The sequence below is a fragment of the Beta vulgaris genome, chromosome 5 (genome assembly GCF_026745355.1).
Source record: "Beta vulgaris subsp. vulgaris cultivar EL10 chromosome 5, EL10.2, whole genome shotgun sequence".
In the NCBI taxonomy this organism is placed as follows: Eukaryota; Viridiplantae; Streptophyta; class Magnoliopsida; order Caryophyllales; family Amaranthaceae; genus Beta; species Beta vulgaris.
The window spans coordinates 21,426,750-21,440,398 of record NC_079206.1 but is presented as its reverse complement, the minus strand read 5'-3'; the positions used below and the strand labels follow the sequence as shown (position 1 = coordinate 21,440,398).

Sequence of the window (13,649 nt, the reverse complement as noted above, 5' to 3'; positions counted from 1 at the left end):
CAAACCCATACGATATGTTTAAAGGAGAGGATGTATTGTGAAACATCCAAAAGAGAAAATGATGAATATATTGTGAAACATCCAATAGAGGAAAATAGTGCATGTATTGTGAAGCTGATATAGTATTTAGCTTTTATAATTTATAATAATATGTAATCAAAGATATTGGTGATGTAGAACATGTATTGACAAACGTGAAAAATAAAATAGGAAAAAACATTATGGAAAAAAAGAGTACTATTTTCAGTGCCAATCTCACCACATTATAATAATGGTTATGGAAGTGGTTAAACGGAAACTAAAAAATCAGATCTAGAATAATCTTTTCAGTCGTATTCATATCTAAACTTGGGTTGGTCGTGAAAAGACTGATGAGATTGCTGGTAATTTGGGCTTCGACTCTTGACATTTCCTTGAACCGGATGGGTTTGTGGGTGGCATTCTCCTGTTATGAAAATCACACATTATGGATTCTCATGTTATAGGGGAAGGCGCTCAGGGAGTCTATGGTCTGGTTGAGGTATTATCTTCTAACACCTCTTTTGTGCTTACTTCAATATATGCTAGCCCTAAATTTAATATCCGTCAGAACTTCTGGAATGATCTGAAAATTTTTGCTCAGAACTTGAATAAACCATGGTTAGTAGTAGGAGACTTTAATGAGGTTATGAATCAGAGTGAGAAGTTGGGGGGAAGACCCATATCTAGGTGTATAGTCGATCTGTTTGCTAACACGATGGGTAGTTGCAATTTAATAGATTAAGGGTTCAATGGGACGAAATACACTTGGACTATCAAAAGAAAGCCCAAATCGATATTTGAAAGACTTGATAGAAGATGGGAAAGCCCTGAATGGATTCAGTTGTATCCTAATGCTAATACATCTTTCGAGAGTCACGTTTGACCATTGTTCTATCCTTCTAAAGTTTGATAATCCCCCCCTTTATGCAAGGTGAAGAGTCATTCAAGTTTGAGCCAATTTGGCTCCTTGATAATAGGTTTAAGAGGCGTGGTAGATGTGGTAAGTAGGTGCAGGTGTGGCTCAAGAGGGGTCCGAAGACTCTGATTAGGCATTGCAGTCGGGAATATAACCAAGTGGCGGATAGCATGACTAAGGCATGTAGAGTCATGGAGGATGATTGTATTGTAATTAGGATTTTCTCCAACCCCCTTAGTTATTGTAATGAACAACTAATCTCAGATTGTAATATTTTTAACTTTAAAATTTAAGGAATGAAGGGCTTTTTTGACAAAAAAAAAAGGCCATCAGATTTTATTCTTTTAGCTTAATCGAATTGAAATTGTGAGAAGAAATTAGTTAAACCAAGTGAAATGAGCTGAAGTTAAATGTGCCCCAAAAAAAAAATTAAATGTGCCCAAAAGAACATAAGCTAAGATTTATCAATGAACTACACTTATAAAATATGATGTGCCATTGCCTCCCAATAACTATACAGGTACAGCTTCTTTGTAAGAAGAAAAAGAGCATTTTTAAAGATTGAAAATGGGAAAGAAGGATGAAAATTTTCGGAGTTACCGACCATATACAGTTACACATTACATCTTCCTGAATGACTGCTGCATATATGTAGACAATCGTGTCTACAGTTTGCAATGTTAAGTCACTCTTCACAGCCGTCAGTAAAATAAAATTGAGATTGAGCTTCTTATATGAAAGTATACTAGTGATGTGTAATGTGTTACAACTATTTACCCTGGAGTATTATCATATACGTATGCCGATCTTACAATAATGGTAGTACTATATTGAGTATGAGCATCATACATGCATGCATTAAGGCTTACTATAAAGGACAAGATCACGTAACAACCGAGGTTCTTTTGCCAGCTGATTTAGTGGTAACTGGTAAGTTAAAGAGAATCTTTTATCTACATGAGTAATTTTGAAGATCTTCTAGCTTCCAAATAGGATATCTGGACACTTTGTTGCATTGTCAAAACTATGATTTGATGTTGCTGCTTAATGCTGATTGCAGGACTGCAGGATATGGTGCCTTGACACAAATATTTGACCCAAATTTAGATCTATGTTAGTTAATTAAAAATGTACTAGTGGTTTAGAGTGATTTTATATTTTTAAATGTTGGTTAAAAATCATTAGACTTTTATGATTTATTTATTATGCTTCCGTTTTTTGAGGTAGTACCAACTGAACTAAACTGAATCGCACTTCGAGAAAGCTAAACATGAGATAGTGTCTGAAGTGTACTAAACCGAACCGAGCTAAACTAAACTGAATTGAATATAAATCCAAAGCAACAAGGCATATTACAATCATAAAAATGCCCCCATGCAAAAAATTATTGAAAAGCGGATCAGATTTATACTAGTTCGTTTAATGTGAAAATACAAATTAAACTATGTGTTCTTATTCCCATGGGTCTTTCAATATACTGCCTCCGATCTTTATTAATTTACTCGTTTCTTTTGCACAAAGTTTTAGGAGAAACAATGTTGTGGGACATAGAAAGAAAGATAAACTATTATTTTATTTAAAGTTGAATGTATGTGTGATGGAAAATTAGTGGTGTTATTCCAAAAATAGAAACAAAAAAAATGGCATTTTTCAAACTAATAAGGGTCATCCCAAAAAGAAATACATGTAAACTAATAAAGACCGGAGGTAGTATATGGCAAAGTGGATGCATGTTGTTACATCTTGTTGAAACTCAATTACTATCCATATGTGAGTTGTCCCACATTAAAGATCGAGAAGAGAAAATACTATCTATAAGTTAGAGAGAGTTTCTCGTATTATTAACAATTGATTTTAGTATATAACCTCCATTAGACTTATAATCTTTCTCATCGGTTATTATCTATACGCTAGCATCTTTTATTTGACTGAAACAAAACTATACTTGAAACTATTAACTAGTCAAATTAAGCAAGCTCTAATTCAATTCAAAAAATTCGTTGGTAGCTTGAACTTTTTCTATTTCAAATTAATAGCCAAATATTATATCTTGTTCGTCATTCGAACTTTGTCACCTTTTTTATTTAGATAGGGGAGAACCTTAGTTAGAACTTTTTTTTAACACAAAATAAGGGCATTATATTACCAAATTAATTAATTACAACAAATACGTTAAGAGGGGATCGATCCCTGTTATATCCATAAGGTACATATCCAAAATACATAAGCCCAAATATATAAACTCAAAATACATCTTCACCAAACTTGTTAAGAAACTAAACGGCTCTAACCCTAAGCCATAGGATTCACCAACTCTTGCATGTAATCCTGCACGAAACATTGAGGGGGAGTAGTGTGAGTAATTTTTTCTTCCTCCATGTCCATTCCCAATCTTGCCAATTTATGGGCAACAATATTGACATCACATTTTGTGTGGAGAAAAATTACCATCCAGTTTGTTTTCAGGAGTTTCACAATATCACAGATTATTGCACTCGGTTGGTGATGTGAAAATTGATCCGCCCTGTCCATCATAATCTTCAGTGCTTGTGCCTCTGTTTCAACCTCTAACTTGGTGACTTTGTGGTCCAGTGCTTGTGCATCTGTTTCAACCTCTAACCTGGTGATTTTGTGGTCCTTTGCCATTGAAAGGCCTTCTCTAATAGTAGCCAACTCGGCTGCAGCTAGGTTGATGGCAGCAAACTTAATAGAAAAACCCATAAACCACGAACCATCTGTTTGCCTAATCACTCCACCTCCATTTGCTTTGTCCTTGGCTTTCCATGACCCATCCGTGTTCAACTTGAGATAACCATGAACTAGAGGCTTCCAGACAATATTCTGATGAGGCTTCTGGATCATCTTACTTTGCTTTTGGAAAACATCATTATTATGCATAATCTATAAAGAAATGATAAAACTGTGATGAGGAGCGTCACATAGCTCCTTCAAAAATCGTCTTATTCCTATTTTTCCAAATATGCCATAAGGCAATGACAAAGATCTCTAGCCACTTTTTGGGTTGGGCCATATTGAAATGGATCCAATCATTCCAATCATAATTAAAAAATCTTCTGAGATTCACTGATTTAGCAAGTTGGCATGTTTGAAAGATTCTTTTCCAAAGTATGCTTGCATGAAAACAATTACAAAACAAATGAAGGTGGGTTTCAAGATGAACACAACAAAATTGACATTGTGGGTCAAAATGGTTAATTTTCCTTTGTAAAACCGTGGTAGTAGGTAAAATTTCATGTATAATATTCCAAAGCAACATCTTCTATTTAAAAGGATCATCTATCTTCCAAAGTTTAGGCCACATATTGGAGAGAGGCAGCAGAGAACTTTGATTAGGATGGACTATAATTATGGTAGGCATATTTAATATTGAAATTACCATCATTGGAGAATATCCATCTTACACCATCAAAAACAGAAGTGAATTTTGAAACAGGAATAGCTTTGATCATGATAATAATATCACGAGGAATGAAAGAAGCAATTTGATCAAGATTCCACTTTCCATTTTGAATGATTTGAGCAACTCTCCAATGAGCTATTGAATCCGGAGTAACAATGTCTTGATGCTTATAAAGAGGTTCCTTTCCCACCCAGTGATGGAACCATAGAGAAATGTCCTCCCCAATACCAATGTTTAGAATAATGCCTTGTTTATGAATATCCCTCCCCTTAAGCATATCCCTCCAAATGACAAACTGAGATTGATTTGGTATAGCATTCATAAAGTTTGTTCCTTTACAATATCTCTTTCTTAAGATTTGAACTCAAAGTTTAGCAGGTTGTGTCTTGAATTTCTGCCCTAACTTGGCCATAAAGCAAAGATTACATTTGTGTAAGTCCCTAATCCCAAAGCCCCCTCCATCATTGGTTTGCAAACCTGATCCCAGTAGGTCTTAGATATGTAATGTCTTTGCCCAACCTTGTTCCACAAGAAACATTTAACATCCTTTTGGAGGTCATTGAGCACACCTACACGAATAATGTTAGTCTGCATCACATACAATGGGTAGGTGTTTAGAACAAAATTAATAAGAGTACATCTGCCAGCCATGTTTAACATTTTGGCTTGCCAACCCCTTATTCTATCTTTTATTTTGTCAAGCAAATCAAAATAGTCTAACTTCCTAAACTTATTAGGGCTTATATGGACACCAAGGTATTTACCAAAATCCATAGACACTCTTAGACCACAATAAGAAGCAATAGATTAACATCCAGGTCCATCTTCTTAGGCACATCAATTATAATAGATTTGAGCATATTAAGGAAAATTCCTTACTGTCTTCCAAAATCATTCAAAACCTCCATAATTAAATCAAGATTAGTCCAAGAGGCTTTCCCGAATAAGAGAACATCATCAACATAGAATAAGTGGGATAAGTCAATATCCTTAACGATCATTAATGGTTTCCATAATTTAAGGCCCACTTTCTGTTCAATAAGAAGAGACAACCTTTTCGTACACAAAACAAAGATATAAGGAGACAAGGGGTCTCCTTGACGGATTCCCCTTGAAAGGTAAAAATTTAGTGATTATCTCTCCATTCCATAAAACTGAGATAGCAGGAGAAGTAACCACACTCATAATAGTGTCAACCAATTTTGTGGGAAAATTATAGCCTATTAAGGTTTCTCTTATAAAGGTCCCACTCAAAACTATCAAAAGCTTTTGTTAGATCAATTTATAGAGCCATTACATTTTTATTATTTAGCTTTGTTTAAAAAGTGGGCAACCTCCTTAATAATTATAATATTCTCATCAATGGTTCTATCCATGATAAAACTAGATTAGAGAGGGTTAACCAAATTAGGCATAAGAGGTCTTAATCTTGACGCAATGGTTTTAGTATGAACCTTTAGAATTGCATTGCACAAACCTATTGGCCACCTAAAGTCATTAATAGTGCAAGGAGCCACTACTACAAAAATGACCAAAGAGACTATATATAGGAGACCGGTTGAGGTTACTAACCCATTTCTTAAATGTAGCAAACCATTGATTATCTAAAACCAGTCTCTTAAGTTTAACTATTTGACTAATAAAAAAAGTTGTTGTGAAATAGGAGACTGCTTCCAAGTAAAACCGGTTTCCTTGAAATATTATTTATTTTTTTAATTCAATTTTTTTCAACATAATATACTATTATACATATATTTTACTTGTAAATATATAGGAGACTACTTCTAACTTGAACCGGTTTCCTAAAAATATTAATTTTAAAATTTAATATCTTTTCAATTTAATACTCTAGTGTAATATAAGCTCTATACATAATCCTATTTACTTTTAAAATAGTTTTTTCTTTTTGATGCAACAAATATAATAAAAAAAACTACCACAACTGCATCCCCAAATTAAAAAAAAAAAAATTAGCTGAAAAAAAAAACGTTGGAACCGCACACGTTCATTCTTCTCTCTCCTCTCATACGCTCACACTCCTCTCTCTTTTCTCTCTCCTCTCTACTCCATCTCATTCTCTCTCCTCCCAGATCTCCAGTCACTCGAAGAGTCGAAATCGAACACCGAGCAGTCTCAAACCGCCGCCAACCGCCGACGAACTAGAGATGCCGACCGTCGACACCTTCAATTCGAAGTTCGAAGTTCGACTTCGGCACTTCGCCGACCCAGTTTTGAGTTTTCCTCCATTAATTCGAACTAGTAAGTTGTTAAGTTTTTTTTTTTTTGATTTAATTTCATATTTTCCAACTTTTATAAGTTTATATACGTTAGATTCTTAGACTAGATTATATAGAGAGAGAGAAAGAGCAAAAATGGTGGATCGGTGTTTTTTTCAAACAATCGTCAATGTCAAAGCTCATGAAACCTCGTCACTTCTTCACTCCGCCACATCTTTCTTCTTCGTATGCAATTTCTCGCATTTTTTTCATATACTTATTAATGTTTTCTTCATTATGATTGTTTTTCATGATTGAAATTTGATTGTTCTTGATTTTGGATTTATAATTGTTGATGAAACTAATTTTGAGTGCTTACTTTGTGGTTTTACCATTGCGAGATGGAGGAGCTATATCGTTAGGGTTGTCAAATCTTCCAGGATTGTTTTTAGGATCATTGCTTCTTACATTGATTGTTGAGCCTCTTTCTACGTTTGTGTATCATTGTTGAGAATATTTGTTTTTGTTAATTATCTTTGATTTTGGATTGTGATGGACTGAGTTGAAGTAGCTTATTGAATTTCATTTGTTTAGGGTTGCTGTGAATCGATTTACAAGTCAATGTAAAAAAAAAGTATGTTGTAATCTGAAGGATAAGGTTGTGTGTGGATTTGGCTCCTCTCTTACCCTTGAGTTTCCTTGCAATAATTGGGGTAATGTTGGTGTTTTTTTAGTTTGCATTATGTGTTATCTTTCGAGTAGCGTAGTAGATGAACACCTGAGCGCAGTCCAAGTCTTGATCAATATTGGGAGAGTAGAGTATTAGTGGTTGATATGTGCAGGGGGGGATTGGGTGTGTGTGTGCAGCATCAAGTCATCAGACGTATGGCTGCTAGTCCTAAGATTTGATGTAGGTTAAATTTGGGTCATTTGGTTTTGTTAGTTCCGGTGAAGTGATGAAAAAATAACTACTATATAAGATTAGCTTGAAATTGCCCAATTCTTGAAGTGAAGTCCTTTGTTTGCTATAGAGGGAATTAATGAGGCTGTGTATATGTCATTTGGTACTGATGATTAGATTGACAAGTCTAGCCAACTTTGGGAAGAGGGAAGAGAATGATATTTTCGATCGAAGTTAAACATCTTGTTCATTTGATGAACTAGGTTTTTCTTATATATATTATGTGGAATTTGTTCATTTTGGTTGTATGACACATTGACACCTTGCTTTATGTATAATACTTTTATCAAGGCGATAACCTTGCTGTACATGATTGGTTTTGTGGTGCAAGTTTTCTAATGTTGATGGAAGATGATTGCTTCTTCAAGCAATGTTAAAAGTATGAGCTATAGCCCTATTTGTTTTCTTGTTTGGTGAATTGAAGTTTTTCTTACTTTTTAAGAAAAGAGACGAGCAGAAGCAGCTCGCATTCGGGAGAAATATCCTGATAGAATTCCTGTAAGATGCTTTACTTGTTGATTGATTATGGTTATTGGCAGTATTTGTATTTCATAATTTATATATTGCCAATCGACTCAATAATTCTCACCTAGTTTACCAATTTATGCAGGTGATTGTAGAGAAGGCTGAAAAGAGAGACATTCTGGACATTGATAAGAAAAAGTTAGTCTTATTTCTGGTTGCATCTGGTTTTTTTGTTATGGTGGTTTTGTTGTTTATTTTTCAAATAGTGAAAACAAAACCTGTTCGATAAAACTGTTTTAAATAACTAAATCTATGTACATTTCGTAAACTGGAAACTTTGTTGTTTTTTGAAAGAACATAAACTGAAAACTTAAAAATTAGGAATCGTTTAGAAATCCGATTATGGTTTAGAAATTTGATTATTCTTGCTTTGATTTTTTCTTGTTGAGTTTGTATATATGAAAGTTATAAAATATAGAGATACTAGTTCTAATTATAATTCTTTGTAATTATTTTGCAGTACTTTTTTGGGATTCTTAGCACTTATTCGCGAGAGATGATTGACGAGCTAAGAGATATGTGGGTGAAATATTTAAACAATCAAAAATGAGACGATGGAGATTGAAGACAATGGTCAAGTTTCAATGGTACATATTATTTGCTCAAGTTAGAATTTTAATTTTTGTAGATATCATTAGATTATAGAAATTTTATTTTTAAGACTAGTGAAATTGATTTTGTATGTAAATTAAATGTAGCAAATATTTTTTATATTATTAATAAAGCAAGCAGGAATTTTTGTTTCATAATATTATTATTATTGTGGTTATTTATAGATTTGTTTTTTTTAAACGCGTATATACAAGGAGCCGCAAATACAGGAGCAGATAATGTATGTATATTGTAACATTTTAATTTAAAAAAACATGTAATACACTTAAGAAACCGGTTGTGGTTAATAACTGGTTTCAAAGGGTAAGGTAAGGAGATTGGTTATAAATATTAACCGGTCTCCTAACCTTCTTTTCACAGTATATGTACACTTACCTAAGAGACTGATTTTACCTATCAACCGGTCTCCTAAATAAACAAAGAAACCAGGCATTATAACCGGTCTCTTAACCTAGGACACCTGTGAGATGGAGATGTGTTATAGTCCGGTTTCCTATGCCATTTTCAACCGGTTTCCTAGGCCTTTTTTGTAGTAGTGAGCCTCTATTTTAGGGATCAGACATAGATAAGATTTGTTGATCACTGAATGAATGAAACCATCTTCAAGACATTTGTTAACAAAAGATATAATAGGATCATGGGACTTCCCCAAAATTACTGGTTAAAGATAGGTTGAATGCCATCTGGTCTTGGGCTTTAATCAAGTTTAAAGCAACCTCATTTGAAAGAGTAGCAGTGGAGAAAAGGAAGAGAAATAAGGGCTTGTGAAATGCTTGGTAGTAAAAATACTAATGAACGCATTATGAACCATCTCTTTTAGAACAAATTCATCATAGACCCAGTCCCCACTCGAATTTTGAAGAGCATGAATTTTACCCTAGTTTTTTTATTATTATTTTGGCTAGAACATGGAAAAATCGAGTATTATAGTCACCACATCTTCTCTAATAGTAACCTACCTTTTGGGCCTAGATTCTCCTTTCAATTTGATGAATATTATTAAGGTCCATCAAAAGAGTTATTTCTAAATCAGGGCCTGTTCTCTTTCGGCATAAAACGGGTGAACTGAACTGAACTGATTGGAGCTGAACTGAACTGAATTGAACTGAATTGAATTTAATTGAATTTAATTAAATTGAATTAAATTGAATGTAATAAATATATAAATAATATTTAAACAATAATAATATGAATATTAAATAATTATTATAATGATAAGTAATAATAATGAATAATAATAATAGTATTTTGGATACTTATGATAGTTATAAATAAATAATATTAATAATCATAAATTAATAATAATAATAATTAATGATAATAATGATAATTAATAATAATTATTTTATATTATTTTTATTAATATATTAATACTTGATGATGATATATAATAACAATAATATCTAAGAAGTAAATTAATGTTACTATTTTAATAATTAGATTTAATAATATAATAATATTTAGTAATAAAAATAATGATTGGGTTGGACCGCGAAAATTACATCATAAACCGTCTTACGCGATTTGATTGGTTTATGGGCTAAAAAACGTGAGTTTATTTGTGCTTGGAACTAAACCATGTTCCTCCTAATGATAATAGCAATAATAATGATTAAAGCTATAATAAATAAAATAATATATAGAAACAATAATAATAATAATAATAATAATAATAATAATAATAATAATAATAATAATAATAATAATACTTAATAGTAATGATATAAAAATAAATGATAATAATAATAATAATGATAATAATAATAAGAGTAATTAGTAAAATAAATTATACCAACATAATAATAATATTTAACAAAATGGTTATAAAAGAATGGAGCTGAACTGAACTGAACTAAAAATAAGCTAGGGAGAACAGACCCTCAATCAAAAGTTTTGAGTTACGAAAAGCAAGGGAAATTTGAATACCATTTAGCCTAGCATATAACCGCCTTTTTTGCATACTAATATAACCAAAAATATGACTATCCCAATGAGAAATGTTCTGCAAAAACTTTTCCCTGCCATCAACGAAATCAACTTTAAGATTTATCCAATTATTGACAAAGAAAGCTTTAAAATCAGGATGAGCCAACCAAGCTTCTTTGCATCTAAAGGGATAATTTTTATGAGAAGTGTGCAAAGATTTAAATTTATACTAATAGGACAATGTTCAGAATAAGTCCTAGGTAAATGACTTACCTGAGTCCCGGGAATTCCGAGATCCAAGTGTGATTTACTAGAGACCTATCCAGCCTTTCCCTGATCAAAGCCGCACCTTCTCTTGCGCTTTTCTAGGTATAAGGGTTCTCATCAAACCCTAGATCAACGAGACAAGCAACATCCATGAAAGAGTTGAGCTATTTACATTGTGAACTACGAAAGACCCTTCCACCGGATTTTTCAGCCTTACTCCTAACCTTAGTTAGAACTAACCCTAAAAGTATTTTTGCCTTATTACATATAATAGATAAAAAAAATATGTAAAATATACATACTCATCCAAATTTATAAGCGTAACTTGAGTGTTAAATAAAAGATTAGGGTTTTAAATAATTGGCACACCTAGCTAACTTTTTTTTTTCAAAAGAGAAATCTCATTAATTGGAGGCCAAAAGACAATAGGTATTGAAGAAAAAAAAATCATACAAGATTATATCAACTTCGTCTACAATGAACTTGATTGACCAAAGTAGCGCAGTCCCTTTGTATTTGCTGATCCAAGCAGCTATTAATGGAATTGCATATCATTTTGACATAATTTGGAGAAGAACATTCTTGATCAAACAATATTCACATCCAAGCTTCGAATACATTCATGTTAATAGTCTTTAACTTCAACCAATGAGAATAATTTTCCATACCTATAAACAAACAAATTAGACTCACAACTCCCACATGTGAGAAGTAGACCTCCACAATAGAGAAGACTAACCTTTCCATAATAAGGCATGATACAATCTCATAAAGTGGGGTTAATTTATTAAACAAATGAACAAACTAGAAGATGCAAACAAGAGAGGAAAAGGGGTTTATAATGAATGAGAGCATCCATAGCAGCTCCTCACTGTTGAAAAAATAGAGAATGGAATAAAAGCGGGGTGGCAAGAGAATTTGGAGATTTAGGTTTTTTTAGGAAGGAAATTACAATTAGATGGCATATCTAACTTTAATCCAAGATATTGCCACTGCTCATAATACAATGACTAGTTTTTAGGCACATGCTACTCCTCGAGTAATGAAAATTTTTATTTATTAATATTTCATTTTAAAATTATAACACTAAATATGACTTGGTTTAGTGGTTAATAAAACTTTAATATATGATATTGAGGTCACAAAATTAAATCATATACCATTAATGCATTTTCTATTTTTTTTTATTATATGCGAATTACATGGATTAAAAATTCCTAATAAAGAGGGTCACGTCTCACCGTTCCTCGTTTAGGAACGTCTTTTAATATATTAGTATCGATGATGGGTATAATTGATTTTTTAATATGTTATACATATAATACACCCATTATAAAAGTCTCCTTTAATTAACAATTATATGCGTTACATATATACTCCCTCTGTATTTTTTTTTATCTTTTTCATTTAGAATCTTGACACTATTCACAATTAGAGAGAATCTTTTAAATTTTCTCAATATATAAGAAAATATATAGCCATGTGGGGCCTTGTTTGATTCGTCTCGATGAGTACTTTATTAATATCCAATTATTATAATTTTTATTAATATATAATAAAATATATTTAATATAAAATAAATGCATTAACAAACATGCAAAGTCAAAGTAGGAAAGATAAAAAAAATATAGAGAAAATATATCTTTAATTATAAAAGATTATAAAATATGTGACAATCATGTAGTCCATGACATCATTACAATAAATGGTTATATGGTATTGGTTACCAATCTTACCAAGAAATATTCTACCAACTCCTTAGAGCACCATTATTCATGATTGGAAAATTAGATCATGGAGGTGATTGAGAAAAAATGGGCCTTAACCACAATTGAAATAAAGATTGTGGAGTGATTGAAGGTGAGTGGGGAAAAAAAAAAGGGATGGAACGATTGAATTGATGATCAGCCGTGGGGTTGGGACCCACAGCCAGATAATCAATTCCTAAATTTTTTTTGCCTAAACTCAACGCAAAACGCAGCGTTTTGCGTTGAGTTCAGGCAAAAAAATTTTGCTTTCGCTGACGCTGCAGCTGGCAGCTGACACGCGTGTCAGCGCCAGTTGCAGCGTGACATTTGTCACGCAGCACGCCACTTGTCAGCTTATTATTGGTTTTAAAAATATAACCGTTGTAAATTTTACAACGGTTATATTTTAAAAAATATAGATAAAAAAAAAAAAATACCAACGACTCTATTTTTTCGAGATCTATAAATAGAGACCCATTTTGCTATATTTTGGACACACTTAATTTTCTCCCTCTTCACTAATTTCTTCTATTTGTTCTAGCTCTTCTTCCATTGCTCTTTATTTTCAAATTCTTATAATTATGGATCCTAATCATCCTAATTATATAAAAAATTCTCAAAATTATTCTCCTCAATATGAAAATGTCAACCTATCATACCGTGAAGATGATGATTCTGATGTTTCTTGTGGTAAGAGGGTTTGGAATGAACATGAAGATGAACTCCTGATCTTCGCATTTGCGAACACGACTCTTGATAAGGTGAGTGGGACGAACCAAAGGAAAAATGTCTTCTGGGGAAAAGTTTGGGAAGCTTTCGAGGCAGGAAGAATAGCACAACCAACAAAAATTGCTCCAAGAAATGCTGCTATGTTGAAAGGTCGTTGGAGTAGACTTGCCAATACATGTCAGAAATTTGGTGGCAATGCTAATTAAGTTTGAAATTTTGATATGAAGAAGTTTTATGCACTTTTTTTCTTAATTAAGTTTGTAATTGTCGCACCAATGTAGCATTTTATGTATTTCGTTCTTAAAAT

The 13,649-nt window shown here is 32.5% G+C and overlaps 1 protein-coding gene across 1 annotated transcript; it reads left to right on the top strand.

Annotated features, from left to right (window-relative positions):
- Positions 1-6,438: 6,438 nt before the first annotated feature.
- LOC130591323 (autophagy-related protein 8f-like) lies at positions 6,439-8,626 on the top strand. The gene is made up of 4 exons (XM_057394596.1): positions 6,439-6,617; positions 7,978-8,033; positions 8,146-8,198; positions 8,521-8,626. The coding sequence occupies exons 1-4, from the start codon at positions 6,524-6,526 to the stop codon at positions 8,558-8,560; spliced, it is 243 nt and encodes an 80-aa protein (XP_057250579.1). The 5' UTR covers positions 6,439-6,523; the 3' UTR covers positions 8,561-8,626.
- Positions 8,627-13,649: the final 5,023 nt, after the last annotated feature.

Coding starts and splice junctions, on each gene's coding strand:
- LOC130591323 (XM_057394596.1), top strand. CDS start 6,524: ATGCCGACCGTCGACACCTTCAATTCGAAGTTCGAAGTTCGACTTCGG. Junction 6,618..7,977: donor TCCTCCATTAATTCGAACTA/GTAAGTTGTTAA, acceptor TTACTTTTTAAG/AAAAGAGACGAGCAGAAGCA. Junction 8,199..8,520: donor CTGGACATTGATAAGAAAAA/GTTAGTCTTATT, acceptor ATTATTTTGCAG/TACTTTTTTGGGATTCTTAG.